The sequence below is a fragment of the Strix uralensis genome, chromosome 6 (genome assembly GCF_047716275.1).
Source record: "Strix uralensis isolate ZFMK-TIS-50842 chromosome 6, bStrUra1, whole genome shotgun sequence".
Classification (NCBI taxonomy): Eukaryota; Metazoa; Chordata; class Aves; order Strigiformes; family Strigidae; genus Strix; species Strix uralensis.
Genome location: NC_133977.1, coordinates 43,724,777 through 43,743,529, shown reverse-complemented (window position 1 = coordinate 43,743,529; position 18,753 = coordinate 43,724,777). Strand labels below are relative to the sequence as shown.

General features: G+C 40.9%; 1 protein-coding gene across 1 annotated transcript in view; it reads left to right on the top strand.

Annotated features, from left to right (window-relative positions):
- Positions 1 to 18,753, top strand: part of NEB (nebulin) — a 156,091-nt gene that overhangs the window by 52,862 nt on the left and 84,476 nt on the right. Inside the window, exons 33-55 of the mRNA XM_074873845.1 lie at positions 530 to 736; positions 1,475 to 1,579; positions 1,742 to 1,849; positions 2,237 to 2,548; positions 3,310 to 3,516; positions 4,889 to 4,993; positions 5,889 to 5,996; positions 7,504 to 7,815; positions 7,962 to 8,168; positions 8,640 to 8,744; positions 9,633 to 9,740; positions 10,486 to 10,797; positions 10,983 to 11,186; positions 11,663 to 11,767; positions 12,553 to 12,660; positions 13,032 to 13,343; positions 14,008 to 14,211; positions 14,565 to 14,669; positions 14,765 to 14,872; positions 15,835 to 16,146; positions 17,198 to 17,401; positions 17,739 to 17,843; positions 17,939 to 18,046. Of these exons, the coding sequence (XP_074729946.1) occupies positions 530 to 736; positions 1,475 to 1,579; positions 1,742 to 1,849; positions 2,237 to 2,548; positions 3,310 to 3,516; positions 4,889 to 4,993; positions 5,889 to 5,996; positions 7,504 to 7,815; positions 7,962 to 8,168; positions 8,640 to 8,744; positions 9,633 to 9,740; positions 10,486 to 10,797; positions 10,983 to 11,186; positions 11,663 to 11,767; positions 12,553 to 12,660; positions 13,032 to 13,343; positions 14,008 to 14,211; positions 14,565 to 14,669; positions 14,765 to 14,872; positions 15,835 to 16,146; positions 17,198 to 17,401; positions 17,739 to 17,843; positions 17,939 to 18,046 (4,071 nt within the window). The remainder of the gene's footprint in view (positions 1 to 529; positions 737 to 1,474; positions 1,580 to 1,741; positions 1,850 to 2,236; positions 2,549 to 3,309; positions 3,517 to 4,888; positions 4,994 to 5,888; positions 5,997 to 7,503; positions 7,816 to 7,961; positions 8,169 to 8,639; positions 8,745 to 9,632; positions 9,741 to 10,485; positions 10,798 to 10,982; positions 11,187 to 11,662; positions 11,768 to 12,552; positions 12,661 to 13,031; positions 13,344 to 14,007; positions 14,212 to 14,564; positions 14,670 to 14,764; positions 14,873 to 15,834; positions 16,147 to 17,197; positions 17,402 to 17,738; positions 17,844 to 17,938; positions 18,047 to 18,753) is intronic.

The window sequence follows — 18,753 nt, the reverse complement described above, 5'->3', positions numbered from 1 at the left end:
TCTCCCTGTTACTTCTAACACTGCAGTTCAGGAGCAAGTTTTCTCTTTGCAGCAGTTTTGTACCTTTATCTGTTCTAAAAGCTATGTTATAAAGTATGATTAAATAGGAATGGTGCCTATTCAAGATTGTGCAGAACCAGGCCATTGAGCAGAAGTTGTTGAAACAATTTCTTTGAATTAATTCTACTGCAAACTGAGTCTACTAACAAACAAGAGTGTAATTTTAAATATTTTTGACAGATTTTTATATTTACCACTCAAAATTTTTTGTGAGGTCTGTGGATTTGATTTGTAGTGTGAGTTCTACACACTGGTTTAGGGAAAATAATTTCTTTATCCCTGACACATAAATAGTTGTTAATGTTATGCTAAGAATTTGGAAAACAGCAGCAGTTGTAATGGGCTTATCTAAATTTTCCTTCAAAAATGAATGACTGGGGGAAGTTTTAAGGCCTTACCTGGTTTTATGTATATAGGCATTCTAATTTTCCTTGTCTCACTGTGTTTTTCCTTATTTATTTTTAAAAAGAATGTGTACAAAGCTGACTTTAATAACTGGTTGAGAGGAGTTGGCTGGATACCAATCCAGTCACTTGATGTAGAAAAGGCCAAAAAAGCTACGGAGATTCTGAGTGAGAAGAAGTATCGCCAGCACCCCGACAAGCTGAAGTACTCTATTACAATGGATGCAATGGAACAAGTGCTGGCTAAGCAAAACGCCAAGACCATGAATAAGGTGAGAATTTGTTCAGATGATTGTGACTGAGCCACAGATTGGGTCTTTGTCTTGCAAAATTGTGGGGCAGGTGCATTCCCACTGAAGTCATTAGAATCTCAAATGGGTATGGTGGTTTGCTTGGTTAAGACTAGACACTAGGAGATGATGGAAGCCTCAGGCTGTATTTGTAATTAAGGGAGTTTCATTTTCTGTTTATAGAAATTAAAGATTCTCTTTTGTGTATGTGATTAAAGATGACTTCTCCAGATTTAAAGTGCTTTGGTAACCTTTGCTCTTTTTCTGCAGGAAGTAGTATTCATAGTGACCTGAAAAAAACCCTGAAATTCTGTCAGTTTTGTACAAGTTTCCTTGAAAAGTGGAGTTCTTTAAATTGGTCCCTGGTTATCTGGAACACCACTGATTCTTATTCCATGTTTGCCATGGAAAGAGGGTGTGTGGAAAAAAAAAAAAAAAGCTTTGCATTAAAGCAGGGAAGAATGCAGACTGAAAATTTTCAGTTTCAATTTTATTAGCTATCAAAACATACTTTGCAAATTTCTCAAATAAAGTACTAAAGAAAGAAGAGAAATATCATATTGCCACCTGGCAGTTATATTTATGAAGATTATTTGTAGCACTTATCGAATTTTACTGTACTGTAAATTATTATTTATTGCAAATGAGCAAAACAAAAGCAAGCTTTTATTTTATGAGTGCAGTGCCTTTTCGATGCTAAATATTACTTTGTAATTGCAGAGGCTCTACACCGATAAGTGGAACAAAGAGAAGACCAGCATTCATGTTATGCCAGATACTCCAGAAATTCTGCAGTCTAGAGTGAACCAGATCACAATGAGTAATGTGAGTTACCATGCTCACAGGGGCATTCAGTGTCTGTTGCATAGATCAAAAGTTGCTGTAATTTTTATGTCTTTTTTGAAAATATTTAAATTCAGGTGTAGGGTACTTCGGTAGTTCTGCCTTCATAATAGAGTACCTGTTCTCTTTTATGTTTTAAATTAGAAACTTTACAAAGCTGGATGGGAGGAAGACAAGAAGAAAGGTTATGACATGCAGCCGGATGCTATTCCAATAAAAGCAGCCAAAGCCTCCAGAGACATTGCAAGTGATGTAAGTTTGATTGCGTGATAGCACTCAGAGTAGCTACAAAGACAGAACATTTTCAAAGTGCTCTGTTATGCACAAATGTGTTTTTCCAAGCGTCTTGCGTTGTTGAGGTTTGTTATATGCTTGATGGGATAAACCTTTGTGGTACTTGCTCTCCAGTGGAATAACACTGAACTGTGCTTTTTTGCTCTTTGTTCAGCAAGCTGCTGAGCTTCACGTGCCTGAGTTCAGTGGGCTGTTTTGTAAGGCTGGGTGTGTTTAAATGACTAAACCTGAGATCTTGTGATGGAAAAGGACAAATATTTTCTATGTTTTCAGGCATAAAATTGAGCTTTGTAGTGCATTTTTTTGATTTAAGTTTTTGCTGTTCTTTCTCTTTCCTGCTGCCAGTATAAATACAAACTAGCCTACGAAAAAGAGAAAGGAAAGCATATTGGGTTCCGTAGCCTTGAAGACGACCCCAAACTGGTGCACTTCATGCAGGTGGCTAAGATGCAGTCTGATCGTGAATACAAAAAAGGTTATGAGAAGTCAAAGACTAATTTCCATACTCCAGTTGATATGGTCAGTGTTGTGGCAGCCAAGAAAGCACAGGAAGTGGCTACAAATGCAAACTACAAAAACTTGATCCATAACTACAATATTTTGCCTGATGCTATGAGTCTTGAATTAGCCAAAAACATGATGCAGATACAAAGTGATGTAAGTGAGAGATTCTTCAACCTTTGCATGGCAAATACAATAGATGCTTAGTTTATGAAAGCATACTGTAAGATAAATAATGCTATTTTCTTAGTGAAATTCATTCGGTTTTATACTAAAATGTGGTAAATGTAGTAAAGTAAAAAGACCTTCAGCAATGATAGCCATTGTATTTTTCTAAGACTATGAAATACTAAGTTATACCTATTGCTAAAGAATTTGGGCTCAGAAATAAGTGATTTCATGTATAAGTAAAATGGGTATTTACTGCTTACATGTCCCATCAGGCTCTTCAGGAGCAATACTTGTGCGCAGGCCAAGACAGGAAAAGCTTCACTTTTCATTAATAGTTTTATCTTGTACTTCCAAAAATGTATCTTTTCAGAAGGGGAAACCAGCTGAGTAGCTATATTCTCAGATTTTCTGGGATGTTTAACCTCTAGAGAAGAGAGCCCTTTTTTCTCAGTATAGTGTTCAAGATAATCCTCTTCTTCAAGAGGGCCTTAGCATGTAACCTCATGTGAGCAATCTATATACATCATAAGGAGGATCTGAACACTGTATTAAAAGGCAGAGTAATAAAATAGACACCACTGTAAAAAAATGTGTTTCTAAATAAACCTTGAATGCATCTGAATACTGTTTGCCTCTTTTTAGAATAAATGCATTCAAAATCTAATATTCATTAAACTCAGAAGGAAGTGTCATGATTTACAAACTTTTTCACGCACTTGATTATTTTCTTTTCTTTCTGCTTCCAGAATCAATACAGAGCAGAATATGATGAAAGTATGAAGGGTATTGGATGGATGCCACTGGGCTCCCTGGAAGCTGAGAAGAACAAAAAAGCAATGGAAATTGTTAGTGAAAAGAAGTATCGCCAGCATCCAGACAAGTTGAAGTTTTCTGTTCCTATGGATTCCATGAATATGGTCTTAGCCTTAAATAATGCTAAAATCATGGATGAGGTAAGAAACATTTCTAACATTTCTAAGAAATACATATAAAGGCAGACCTGGGGGTCATATTTTAGTAATGAAGTTTATCCAACATAACTGAATGTAGATTTTTAACAGTTTAAATCTAGGGGCTAAAAATACTGGAGTGATCCCTTTCAGAAATACGATTTACACTTTTAAACGTGTAGTCTTTTTCATTTGATGCCTGTTACATTAATATGAAATTGCTACATGATATGAATGCTTTTATAATGAGAAATTTCTTTTCTGATTCTCCTGCTGAACTGACGTAATCTACTGGCGTTCTTTAGAAATGTCTAGACTTCATGTGCATTGTAGTTACAGGGACAATCAGAAGCTTATGTGCACTTTCCTTAGCTCTGTTTCCTCTAAGAAAAGCTTTTTTGCCTGTCTCAACTGATACTTATTTTCCAGGAGATAAACTAATGATCTTCCACTTCTAACTATTTTTTTTTACACCTTCTGGCTTGGCTTTTAGTTGTGGGTTAACCTCGGTAAGCATCTAAGCACCACACAGCCACTCGCTCACTTCCTCCTCTCCCCCACAGTGGGATGAGGGAAGAGGAGAGGCAGAGTAAAACCAAAAAAAAACGTGTGGGCCAAGATAAAAAATGTTTAATCAACAAAGGAGAAGTGGAAGAAGAAAGAAAGAAAGAAAACAGAACAAGTGATGCAAAAGCAATCACTTGCCACCTCCCATGGGTAGACTGGTGCCCAGCCATGTTGGGAACAAAAGATGTCTAACCTCCCTAAACTCCCTCCTCTCCCTTTCTGTTTTTTGTTTGCTGAGCGTGACGTTATGTGGCATGGAGTATCTCTTCGGTTAGTTGGGTTCATCTGCCTGGTGATGTCCCCTCCCAACCCCTTGCACACCCCAAATCTATACCCTGTGGGCGCAGAGAAACAGCCTTGACACTGTGCAAACACTGTTCAGCAACAGCTGAAACAGGAGCATGTCATCAGCATTGTTTTAGTCACAAGTCTAAAAGGCAGAATGGTTCAAGCTGCTGGGAAGAGGATTAACTCCATCCCAGCCAGACCCAGTACATTTTGAAATCTATTGCTTGCTGCTGTTCAGTGTGCTTGAATATGCTGCTGGGTGAGAGACAAGCCATGAAATGCTCTGGCAAGATTGGTATTTCTTCTACTTTTCTTTCAGCCTCACACCATTAACTTTATAAGAGCTAATTCCTGATTCACACTGCTCTTAAGTGCTAAAATAAAAAGACAGATGCTCCTACCATGTTGGTAGTCACATCATTGTAAAGAACGTTTCTATTTCAAATAGAAAATCCTATTTTAAATTGTTTTATTTAATTTTTTGGTTATGTTGACATCCCTTATTTTTTTATCCTTCCAGCACAAGTACAAACAAGCATGGGAAGAAGACAAAAAGAAAGTTCACATCATGCCAGATATTCCACAGATTGCTTTAGCAAAAGCTAATGCATTTAATTTAAGCGATGTGAGTACTGTTTGTAAGACTATGATGTTGCTCCTGTTTTTTTTATTAGTAATGAGATGACAGCATACGAAAGTCTCCCTAATTCTCACTTTGCTAACCTCTAGTAATTTCACAAAAAGGTATCAGTTTTCCTTTTCCCTGCTTCCTTCCTCAAAATTAAATACCAAAAGTTACCATGAAAAAGCCATAGTATTTATAGTCAGATTACGAAGTGTTCACATAAGTAATTGAAATATAATAGTTATATTATATAACTATATTGCTATGTAACTGTATTATATTATTAAATATAGTATATAATATAACTATATAACTATAATAGTTAATACGACAAAATAGTAGAGTTTGAGTACTATCCATGTTTGTCACTGTATTATTTTATTTCCCTGTGCACAAGGTTTTGTACTGGATTCAAAATTCTTGCAGACTGAACCTATTCTTTTGGTAACAGATGATATTATAGACAGTTTTTCAGTAGCCAGTTGTTAAATCTGCATATGCTAAATAAAGTATTGTTTGTAGTTGTACACATTTTTAATGTGCACAGAAATATTTATCTCATTTTTTTAAAAGCTGACATCCTTACAGATGTAACTTTTCACCAATATTTGTGCATGTGGGAAACAAATGCAATTTCTTGCTCTTTTGTTTTAGGCTATTGTTAGTGATCTGTGCAGTCCAGCTGCACAGATGTGTGAATACTAGAACTGGAGTTAATTTTGAAGGAGTATTCATCTCTCTGTGCCCCTGAGTGCCTTAAACAACTGTTCAAGGCGTGTTAAACATGTGAATAGTCTGTGTTTCAAGTTATCATATAAAATTAATAGAGTTTTATTTAAGTGAGTGTGCTGTGTTTTGCTTTTTTAAAGGATATTTCTTTTCTTTCTCTTCACAGAAAATGTACAGACTTTCATTTGAAGAGTCTAGGAAGAAAGGGTATGATCTCAGAGCTGATGCTATCCCTATTAAGGCTGCCAAAGCTTCTAGGGACATTGCTAGTGATGTAAGTTCTTGAAAGAAAAAATGATCCATTTCAGATATTGTAAAACATTGATTTCTGGACACAATTCAATTTTACATGCCAAATATATGAAGTCTTTTTATTCTCTTGCTTGTAAATAATTCTGACATAATATATATTCTAATACATTTTCTAGCAGGGTTAAAGAACCATTTCTTCATTAGAAAGGTAAGGAGATATATGAGGGACTCTTAGAAGAAAAAAGGCAGTTCATTCCTCAGTGCGATGGTGCTTGGATACATTTATAAATGGATGTTGTATATTTGTAGTTTAGACAGAATGTTCAGAGATCATTCTTAGAAATACTTGAAAAGAACAGATATGGACTTAAATTATTTTTACTGCAGTGGTACAGTTATCGTTATTCCTTTGGTGACAGTCCCATTAAATTTCTTAGTGCAGAGAATACACACTTCTGGAATCAGGACCATTCTGAAATCCTTTGTGTATCAGTGATGAGGGATTTTCTGTGACAGGGGCAAATGCAGCCTGAGAGAGGGGTGAAGTTAGGGCCTAAGGGCATGTTATTTAGCCCAACGTATTTTTGACAACTTAGGGGATGTTGCAGCCACTGCAAAGTCAGTTTGCTCTGCTACTGCTCTAAGTCTGAGGGGAACATACTTCCATTCTGAGTTCTCTCCAAGAAGTAAGCAGTGAAGGAAAAAGGATTTGATACTTGATCTGTGTAGTTCATTGTCCAGGGTTGATTAGAGATTGAGGAAGGGGTTAAGAATTTGAACTATTGGTTTTATTAAACAAAAACATGCAAAAATTCTTGAGAAGTGTCTTGAATTTTGTAATCATTTGAACAAATGAACCTAATGGAAGTGATGATTAGATCTTTGATTTTATGGTTAGTCTTTACATACAAACTCAAGTATTCTGAGTATGGTGCAGACTACCATGAAAATAGTTACAGAAGCCAAATATTGGAAGCAGCCTAGCAGCAGTAACAGAGAACTGTGTGGGTTAATGTACCTTGGTTCTAGCATTTGCGATACCTCATCTTAGAGCTAATATGGGTATCTCTAAACTGTAGGGTGAAAAGAATAAAAAATGCACTTTTTCCAAAGAACTGTCTGCAGCAAACCGGATCTTATGAGTTCCTTTGCCTTTTGCTTTCCGTCAGTATGTTTCGTATTTTCATTGTGTCATTTTTAATGAGATTAGAAAGTAATTGAACCCCAGGTTACTCCCGAGGAGCAACCGCAGGCTACACTGAACGTTATGCAGGAGCTGAATAAACTATTGTAAGGAAATTTAACTTATTAAGAAAGTGTTTTAAATATATTGCTTTTAAAAGGGACACTAGACATCTGTTTTGCGTTAGAGTGCACCCTAAGAGTAAGTGGACAAAGCCCCCACCTCAATATGCCTTGTGATGTTTTCTTAACAAAGTAAAAATCTTATTTTATTCCCTTATAAGATAGATATTGCTTATTAAACAAATGAAATAGAATTAAAGTCTCTGTCTTTGTTCTCTTTACAGTATAAATACAAATTAGGTTATGAACAAGACAAGGGAAAACTTGTAGGCTTCCGCAGCCTTCAGGATGATCCCAAACTTGTCCATTATATGCAAGTGGCAAAGATGCAGTCTGATCGTGAATACAAGAAAGCTTATGAGATGAGCAAGACACATTACCAGACGCCTTCTGATACACTCAGCATCGTGGCAGCTAAGGAGGCCCAGGATCGTGTAACCAATACTAACTACAAACGACTGATTCACCAATATATGCTTCTACCAGATGCAATGAGTTTAGAACTGTACAGAAACATGAATCAGATACAAAGTGACGTAAGTTTTTGTTTTCTTTCAGTCATTCACACCTGTGACTTTTTTGTTCCTGTTTTTTAATTATGGCTGTGTTTTGGAAACAACAGAATTATTTGGTATGAGCCATTTGTAAATTGTAAACTTTCCTTTTGTGTTCTGCTTGGCAGAATGAGTACAAGCAGGATTACAATGAGTGGTTCAGGGGTATCGGTTGGAGTCCTGCTGGTTCTCTGGATGTGGAGAAATCTAAGAAAGCCACAGAAATTGCAAGTGATCAGAAGTACCGCCAGCATCCCAGCATGTTCCCGTTTACAAAACAGAATGATGCCATGGACATGGTGCTTGCAAAGCAGAATGCAAATATAATGAACAAAGTGAGTATTTATGGAGAAAATTAGGCAGATGTTCACATATAATCCATTTCGATAAACAGTCTATAAGTCTCTGTCACCACCTTGTGTTTCCCTGGGGAAAAAACCTGTCACTTACAGGTTCCTCTTTTTTCATTTTTTTTTCTTAATGAAACAGTTACTGATAAACAGCATTGGTTAAATAAATCTTTTCTCATTTTTCTCATTGCTACCTCTCCAACCTCTATTCCTTTCATTCTTGTATAGAAATTACTGGCCCTGAAAAGCTTGATAGTTGGACTTCATTAGAAGCAAGAGTGGATCCTAATTCAGCTGATTCTGGATTAGGTCATTTCATAGTAAAATAAATCTAAGTCAGCACCTCCGTCTTTTTAGCGATTCATATCCAAAGTGTGCAAATGGAAAGGTGAAAACCCTGAAAGAGCCATCCTTTGTTATTTATATTAACGGATCTGATGTTACTTTTTCCAATAGCATGCTTATACTCAGGCTTGGGAGAAGGATAAAACTCAGGTTCACGTGATGCCAGATACACCAGATATTCTACAGGCAAAACAGAACAAGACGAACTACAGTCAGGTAGAGTTTTTTAACACTTCCTATTGCATTTAAAATTAATATCTACTTTCTTCAATTTTAAAGGTGCCTCCCATTTAAAAATAAGTACTTAATTTGTATAAGTTAGAAGAAATGGAATGGGGGATTTAGAACAGAGGCAAAAATTTTTATGTGAGTACTATTTTCAGAGTACCAGTAAGTACCATCTTCAGGCCAGCAAAGTAACAGCCTAAATTACATTATAATGTATGGAAAATATAAGTCCTATTTTTGAAAACTGGATGTGCATAGTCCATACTCTATGCTTACCACAGAAATCAATCATGTTAAAAATTCCTTACTATAAAATAGCAAGTTCATTGTGTATATTTTTAACTTAACATATGGGAAAAGAAATATGTGCAGTGATTCTAACTTTTCTGTCAGCTTTCAAATATGAGAAAGTGACAATTGTGCCCATATGAAATACTTAGGTTTTGCTTTGCATGATTGCTCAGAGGCAAATCTTTGGCTTGCAAGTGCTGGGAGTTAAAATCGACTGTGCACAAACTGAATTGATGATTAAATGGCTACATTACAGCCTTACTAATGAAAATTTCGTTAATTTTCAGTTATCCCAGATGTATAAATTTCACATTCCCCAGATATATTTCAAATGCCCAAGATAAGCTATAGTAGGAAGCTGCTGCAGTAAAGAAAAACTATATAGTCACTAGCCCAAGGCTTGGAAGACCTACGGTCCTTGCTTATCAGTTTCCCATTTCTCAGTTCCCATTCTAGTAGCTCTTCTCTTGTGACTGAAGCCTGTGAGATAACCTGACTTTGGTAATACGGATCATGAGCATATCTAAATAGAAGGTGACATATGTATTACTAAGGCTTTTTAATTAATATTATTTTTGATTTTAGAAACTATACAAGCTTGGCTGGGAGGAGATGATAAAGAAAGGCTATGACCTCACTCCTGAAGCCATTTCAGTGAAAGCTGCCAAAGCTTCAAGGGACATTGCAAGTGACGTAAGCAGTGTTTCTAATTCAATACACTTTATCTAGTTGCTCTAACCTACAGAGTCACACTAGACTGAGATGCACTTCTCTGCTAAGGTGTGTAAAAAGCAAAACTGCTGACAAAACTCTTTCCTGATCTGTTCTTGTCAGTGATGCAAACAATTTAAGAAGGGTTGCTCTGGCATCTTGACAGTTGCAGAGATTGTGGTCCATCCATGAAGTGGCTAGTCATGCAAAGTTAGGAGCTGTCTGCTCCTTTGGGTGTTACATTTTCAGAGCACCAGCAAATTTGGTCCAATTAGCCCAGTGCCTATACTGAGAAATCCTCCTTACAACTCCGAAGCAGATGTGGTGACACATGTATTGCTCTTATCATCATGTGGTATGAATGCAACTCCTGGATTTATTCAAGAGATTTTATTAATCATTAGGAAATGTTTTCAGTGCTTAAGCATCTGCAATTTTCATTGCTGATTAAGTGTGTCAGCCTTTGGGAGTTCTGAACCATCTGAATCAGATGGCCCAGGAGACCATTCTTAGAGCCGTGCACTCTTCCTCGAGCATTCACTGGCACCAAATGATGCACATTAATCAAGGGGCTACTAAAACTTTACATGAGATGCCATAACAAGTCACTCATTTCATTGGTAATGAGAAACATTGAACTGAGAGACTGTATTGATATTTTGCTTATCTATTTTACCATTGTCTGTTTCTTATTGTAATTTCAATAATGCAATCTTTATCATTTTAGTACAAGTACAAAGAAGGTTACCGCAAGCAGCAGGGACATCACATTGGATTCCGCAGCTTACAGGATGATCCTAAGATGTTGTGGTCTATGCAAGTAGCTAAGATGCAGAGTGAGAGGGAGTACAAGAAAGATTTTGAAAAGTGGAAGACAAAGTTTAATATGCCCGTGGATATGTTAGGCTTCCTTCTGGCTAAGAAATGTCAGGAATTGGTTAGTGATATAGACTACAAACGAACACTACACCGCTGGACTTGTCTGCCAGACCAGGTTGATGTCACCCAGGCAAAGAGGGTCTACGAACTACAGAGTGATGTAAGTTTCCTCTGCATTTATTTATTTTTTTGTGAGATATTTCCTACGTATTGAAAAGGATCTTTAGTAACTCTTTTGATGTCAGTACGGATCAGATTGAAGCTAAAATACCAGTTAGTCTTTTAATATGGTTTAATAAATGAACAGGGAAGTAATCTGCTATGTTTTTGATTTTTTGTTAACAGAATCTGTATAAGTCAGATCTACAATGGCTCAGAGGCCTTGGATGGAGTCCTCTGGGATCTTTGGAATCTGAAAAGAACAAGAAAGCTTCTGAAATACTGAGCGAAAAGAAATACCGGCAGCACCCAGATACTATTAAATTCACAAGTATCCCAGATGCCATGGATATCATTTTAGCAAAATCTAATGCCAAAAACAGAAGCGATGTAAGTTGCCTCTAGAGACAGAACATGTGATTCCATAAATGAATATATTAGTATACATTTGTTAAAAAGATCTCCATATCAGAACACGTGCTTAAAATAGACAAATATCAGATGTTTATGATCAGTGTCTTACTGCTCTGTTGTCAAGTGCTATCTCTTGTTCAGAAGATTAAGGTCTTCAGTGCTGTATAACTTAACTCAGTAATAACTGCAAATAAGGCCCTTACTATGTAGTATGTAAATGTATTGTCATAACGCTGTTCCCTTGACACTTCATGGATATAAAGAAGAAAAAAAAAGGTGGTATTTCAGTGAGAAGTTATCATATTATTTGATTTTAATATCCTGCATTGTTTACATCGCTCATGCTTGCATAGTACATCTTTGTTTCACTGTTGTTGAGAAGAGGTAAACTGAATTTACTGCTATGCATATGAGCCTTTTCTTAGCCAAGGTGGTTTTGTGTCTCTTTTCAGATACTGTACAGAGAAGCTTGGGACAAGGACAAGACTCAGGTTCACATCATGCCTGATACTCCTGAAATCCTGTTGGCTAAATCAAACTTAATTAACACAAGTGATGTAAGTGTGGCTCTACTACAATGTTTCCTTTATGGAATTTGGATTTACCCATTTTGCCTTTAGTTTAAAAAGCAGGAGAGTAATTCTGCGATTCTAACAGCTGTAAGCGCACCTGTGATCTTTTCCTGTGAAAATTGTTATGCACTGGGAAGCCTGAGTGGAATTGCCAAAATACGAAGTGGAAGTGGAGTTGCTAGAATATAAAAAATACCAAGAAAATATTCAGCACAAGTTAGCAATTTTCTCTCTCATCCCTACCGATCGTATTAACATTGTAGATATGTGTTCAGTACTTCATAGTAAGCCTGTCATTCTTGTTAAAATGTCTGATTATATTGAATTGCCTCTTTAGAATTAAATAGGATTATGTAATTTACATCAGGTTCCTGGTTATAATGGAACAAATAAAGACTACCTGCAAAGGTAAAGAAATGTTAGCAGCTCTATCATAAGAACTCAAGAAGACAAAAATATTTGCAATTGAAATTGGGTGTTGTATTACCTCTGTAGAAGACTTTAAGAATCATTCAGATGAATATGTTAAGTAAAAAAAAAAATTGATCTCAAATGAGAATCATAAAACATACAGGTAGTAATTTTTAAATAATTTAGATCATCAGTTACAAAATACACATTATTAAAAACAAGATATGGATTTTAACTTCATGAATGAAACTATGTTTGGAATCTAATGCTTTATTTTCAGTATTCAGGGGAGGAAAGCTGGAGTACAGGAAAACTCTAGAGAGCTTTATTTGCAATAATTATGAATCCTTCTCCAACAGAAACATTACAAGTTAGGATATGAAGAGCTGAAGAGGAAAGGCTATGATCTTCCTCCTGATGCTATACCCCTCAAGTCAGCAAAGGCATCCCGAGACATAGCCAGTGAAGTAAGTCTTACAGAGTGAAAAATACTAGTGGGACACAGAGCTGGTACACAACTGGATAAAGATTAACTTTAAAGATTAATTAATTAAATTTTAAGTAGTCTTATATTGCTGCTCTCCCCAGAGGTGGGTAATTCTTGAAGATGTAAAGTTAATTAAATTACGTACAATAATTTACAATGAGATAGTATATAACTATAAAAAAATCAGTTAATATCTTCTAGAGATGCAATAAAACCACTAAAAATATTGAAAAAATATTGAAACAAATTAAAATACATTAGATTTGAAAATGTAACTGCTATATTAAAAACAGAGAAATCTAAAATGCAGCTGGAAGAGAAGTGATAATTATTGTTTCTGCATTCAATTAGTACCAATACAAAACTGCGTACCGAAAGCAGCTTGGCCACCACATCGGGGCCCGGAACATAGAGGATGATCCGAAGATGATGTGGTCAATGCACGTAGCCAAGATCCAGAGTGACAGGGAGTACAAGAAAGCCTTTGAGAAGACAAAGACACACTTCAGTAGCCCAGTGGACATGCTGGGAATCGTGTTGGCCAAGAAATGTCAGGAGCTGGTGAGTGACATCGATTACAAGCACCCTCTGCATCGGTGGACCTGTCTGCCGGACCAGAACGATGTTGTACAAGCCAAGAAAGTGTACGACCTTCAGAGTGATGTAAGTTGTTCTCTACTGGCTGTGTGAATCCCAGACATCTCTCTTGTGTTGTGTTCCTTTGCTGGAGAAGGTCTGGGTGGGGAGCGTAAGTCCGGGCTGATTCTGTGAGACCGAGAGTGTGTTGTGGCCGTAGTGTCTTGCTGAGAGTTGGTGTTGTGAAAGGTCAGGAGTGAAGTTTGAGTGGTCACAGAAGAGCCTTGTCTTGCCTTGAGCATTTTGTGGGGAGGGTTGCTGCAGGTGGCTGCAGTTCTGCATGGCAGAGGAAGGGCAACGGAGTCAAATATTTTCTCTTGGAGGAGCAAGAGCGGGCAGAGACAAGCCATGGGTGCAGTGGCGAACGGCATGAAGAGCCTTAGGTGATCAGGTCTAAGACGCCTGCTGTGTCTCTGCCAGCTGGAGGTTGCCAAATGGGTCAGGATTTTCCTGGGGGGAGTCAGAAGATGGAGGGGGAGGATCTGTGGATCGCTTGGCACCTGGTTGTGCTGGTGTAGTGGTGGGAAGCTGGGTTGTGGGGAGCTGAGGTCAGTGGGAGCCTGTTGTGTGGTGGCTGGTGGGTTGACCCAGGGGAGTGTGTCTTGGTAGGCCAAGGTTCCCTTGGTGGGAGGAGCGGTTGTGGGGAGCAAGGAGGTTGCTGATCTGCTCTGTGTCCTTGCTGTCCTTTCAGAACGTGTACAAGTCCGACCTCCTGTGGCTGAGGGGCATTGGCTGGTCCCCAAGTGGTTCGCTGGATGATGAGAAGAATAAGAGGGCGAGCCTCATCCTGAGTGACAAGAAGTATCGGCAGCACCCGGACACCATCAAATTCACGAGCCTTCCCGACTCGATGCCGATGGTTCTGGCAAAACACAACTCTGAAATTATGAACCAAGTGAGATTTCCTTGTGTTTGCAGCTGGAAGGAAAGGAGTGCATTTCCCAGGACGTTGGGCTGTCTCCTTCTGGGGCCTGGGTTTTACAAGGGGGATATTGGATCTTCTTCATCAGGGACTTGTGTTCCTTGATTTTGATGAAATTCTATTTTGTGTGATTGGAGCAGTGAGTGGGTGCAACGTGGAAAAAAAAAAAAAAGGTGAAGTGTGGGAAAGTTTTGGGATGGGAAAAGGCGTCCCTGAGTCAGTGGAGGGTTGAGTCCCCTTGCTTCAGTTCCTCGAGCTGGTTTGCTCTTTGGGTTTGTTGCCCTGTGCTTGCGTGGTCTAACTGCACATTGTACTAATTTTTTCAGCGCTCGTACATATCAGCCTGGGAGAAGGATAAAACCAGCGTTCACATCATGCCGGATACACCTGGTATTTTGCTGGCCCAGCAGAACAGGTTGAACTTCAGCGAGGTGGGTGTTTGAGCTGGCGTTGAGTGTCTGTCCCTGGGCACTGCCGCGGCCCGGGAAAGCCTGTTGCTCAAGGACAATGCCTGTGTGTCTTTCAGAAACTGTACAAGCTTGCGATGGAGGAAGAAAAGAAAAAGGGCTACGACATGCGAGCAGATGCCATTCCTATCAAGGCTGCTAAAGCTTCCAGAGACATTGCAAGTGATGTAAGTAGACAGGAGCCCTTGGGGGCATGGCCTGTGGCCGTTTCCAGGTGCTTGCAGTTGGAGACCAGGGTTTGCAGCCTTCACCGAATGGAGCCAACGCAGCTCTTGCCCGTCATAACCATGCAGCTAGGCTGTAACTGTGTTGGATCTGGGGCCTGCCTGTGGCTGTCCCTGTACGTTATGGGTGTGCAGGGCTGTGAGGGAATGTGCAAGTGAGTGTGGAGGGGGTAATAGTGGGGGCTTGGTGATGACCATAATCCAGAGCAGTGTCCCTCCTGGGCTTGTGGCAGCATGTCCTGGTGCTGGGCTGGATTTTTTTTGGTGGTGTGCTGCCCTCAGCACTGCCAGTCTGCACACCCGTGACGTTGCAGCTACACAGCTGAGCTGAGCATTAGGGAAGAAAACCCAAACCAAGTTTTCTGTTATGACTGGGGCGTTTATTCTTTCTGTCTAACCTGGGGGCAGATCCAGTCACTGGAGGCCAGTCATTACTGCACCCCAGAGTATCTTTTCAGGGCTCAGCTCTGCAGGAGTTGAATTTACTCTCCCATTGGAGGATCTGTAGTTCAGATTTGTTCCGTTAGTGTAAGGGGATGAATTCAATCTCTTCTCAGTCTTGAGGTTTCAGTAAGAGGAAGGAGAAAAGGTGTCGTGTTGCCCCTTGTGAAGGTTAGTGGCTGAAGGCCTGCAGCTGAGGCCACATGCTGGGCTGGTAGAGCAACACTCCTGAGATAGTTTGGTTGGAGCTACCGTATGGGCCTCCATGTGCCTCCTGTGCCCCAGCGTAGGTGTGGGGTGGAAGAGTAGGACACAGTAGGGTTACGCTGTGCATAGACCCCTCTTCACATGCTGATCTTGCCAGGCTCCATTAGCAAAGCGCTTGCTCACAGGCGCTGCCACAGAATCGTGTCAGAAGGCAGAAGAGCTGGCCTGAAGCTGACTGAGCTTCTTTCACCCTGCAGTACAAATACAAAGAAGGCTATCGCAAGCAGCTTGGCCACCACATCGGGGCCCGGAACATAGAGGATGATCCGAAGATGATGTGGTCAATGCACGTAGCCAAGATCCAGAGTGACAGGGAGTACAAGAAAGCCTTTGAGAAGACAAAGACACACTTCAGTAGCCCAGTGGACATGCTGGGAATCGTGTTGGCCAAGAAATGTCAGGAGCTGGTGAGTGACATCGATTACAAGCACCCTCTGCATCGGTGGACCTGTCTGCCGGACCAGAACGATGTTGTACAAGCCAAGAAAGTGTACGACCTTCAGAGTGATGTAAGTTGTTCTCTACTGGCTGTGTGAATCCCAGACATCTCTCTTGTGTTGTGTTCCTTTGTGGGAGTAGGTCTAGGTGGGGAGCATAATCTATGCTGATTCTGTGAGACACAGACTGTATTGTGCTGTATTATCTTTCTGAATCATGTACTCATGGACTAGTTCGGGTTGGAAGGGACCTGAAAGCATATCCAGTCCCACCCCCATTCCCCCATTCAGGGACACCTTCCACTAGCCCAGGTTGCCCAAATCCCCGTCCAACCTGGCTTTGAACCCTTCCAGTGAGGGAGCAGCCACAGCTTCTCTGGGCAACCTGTGCCAGGGCCTCACCACCCTCACAGGGAAGAATTTCTTCCATAGACCTAATACAAATCTACCATCATTTAAGCTTACAAAAATTACTCCTGTGTTTCTATTGAGAAGTAATTTTCAGTTTCAGCCTTTCTCATCATGGTGTCTTTAATTTCTCATTTTAGGGGTCATTAGAAATCCCAGCAGTCTACCTTTCTTTTTGCTGAGATTATGTCAACAATGAGCAGGGATGAAGTTGCAGTGGGGTCACACTTTATGGTCACAGAAGAGCTCTGTCTTGCCTTGAGCATTTTGTGGGGAGGGTTGCTGCAGGTGGCTGCAGTTCTGCATGGCAAGGGAAGGGCAACGGAGTCACATATTTTCTCTTGGAGGAGCAAGAGCAGGCAGAGACAAGCCATGGGTGCAGTGGCGAACGGCATGAAGAGCCTTAGGTGATCAGGTCTAAGACACCTGCTGTGTCTCTGCCAGCTGGAGGTTGCCAAATGGGTCAGGATTTTCCTGGGGGGAGTCAGAAGATGGAGGGGGAGGATCTGTGGATCGCTTGGCACCTGGTTGTGCTGGTGTAGTGGTGGGAAGCTGGGTTGTGGGGAGCTGAGGTCAGTGGGAGCCTGTTGTGTGGTGGCTGGTGGGTTGACCCAGGGGAGTGTGTCTTGGTAGGCCAAGGTTCCCTTGGTGGGAGGAGCGGTTGTGGGGAGCAAGGAGGTTGCTGATCTGCTCTGTGTCCTTGCTGTCCTTTCAGAACGTGTACAAGTCCGACCTCCTGTGGCTGAGGGGCATTGGCTGGTCCCCAAGTGGTTCGCTGGATGATGAGAAGAATAAGAGGGCGAGCCTCATCCTGAGTGACAAGAAGTATCGGCAGCACCCGGACACCATCAAATTCACGAGCCTTCCCGACTCGATGCCGATGGTTCTGGCAAAACACAACTCTGAAATTATGAACCAAGTGAGATTTCCTTGTGTTTGCAGCTGGAAGGAAAGGAGTGCATTTCCCAGGACGTTGGGCTGTCTCCTTCTGGGGCCTGGGTTTTACAAGGGGGATATTGGATCTTCTTCATCAGGGACTTGTGTTCCTTGATTTTGATGAAGTTCAGTGATTGGGTTCAACGTGGAAAAAAAAAAAAAAAGGGGTGAAGTGTGGGAAAGTTTTGGGATGGGAAAAGGCGTCCCTGAGTCAGTGGAAGGTTGAGTCCCCTTGCTTCAGTTCCTCGAGCTGGTTTGCTCTTTGGGTTTGTTGCCCTGTGCTTGCGTGGTCTAACTGCACATTGTACTAATTTTTTCAGCGCTCGTACATATCAGCCTGGGAGAAGGATAAAACCAGCGTTCACATCATGCCGGATACACCTGGTATTTTGCTGGCCCAGCAGAACAGGTTGAACTTCAGCGAGGTGGGTGTTTGAGCTGGCGTTGAGTGTCTGTCCCTGGGCACTGCCGCGGCCCGGGAAAGCCTGTTGCTCAAGGACAATGCCTGTGTGTCTTTCAGAAACTGTACAAGCTTGCGATGGAGGAAGAAAAGAAAAAGGGCTACGACATGCGAGCAGATGCCATTCCTATCAAGGCTGCTAAAGCTTCCAGAGACATTGCAAGTGATGTAAGTAGACAGGAGCCCTTGGGGGCATGGCCTGTGGCCGTTTCCAGGTGCTTGCAGTTGGAGACCAGGGTTTGCAGCCTTCACCGAATGGAGCCAACGCAGCTCTTGCCCGTCATAACCATGCAGCTAGGCTGTAACTGTGTTGGATCTGGGGCCTGCCTGTGGCTGTCCCTGTACGTTATGGGTGTGCAGGGCTGTGAGGGAATGTGCAAGTGAGTGTGGAGGGGGTAATAGTGGGGGCTTGGTGATGACCATAATCCAGAGCAGTGTCCCTCCTGGGCTTGTGGCAGCATGTCCTGGTGCTGGGCTGGATTTTTTTTGGTGGTGTGCTGCCCTCAGCACTGCCAGTCTGCACACCCGTGACGTTGCAGCTACACAGCTGAGCTGAGCATTAGGGAAGAAAACCCAAACCAAGTTTTCTGTTATGACTGGGGCGTTTATTCTTTCTGTCTAACCTGGGGGCAGATCCAGTCACTGGAGGCCAGTCATTACTGCACCCCAGAGTATCTTTTCAGGGCTCAGCTCTGCAGGAGTTGAATTTACTCTCCCATTGGAGGATCTGTAGTTCAGATTTGTTCCGTTAGTGTAAGGGGATGAATTCAATCTCTTCTCAGTCTTGAGGTTTCAGTAAGAGGAAGGAGAAAAGGTGTCGTGTTGCCCCTTGTGAAGGTTAGTGGCTGAAGGCCTGCAGCTGAGGCCACATGCTG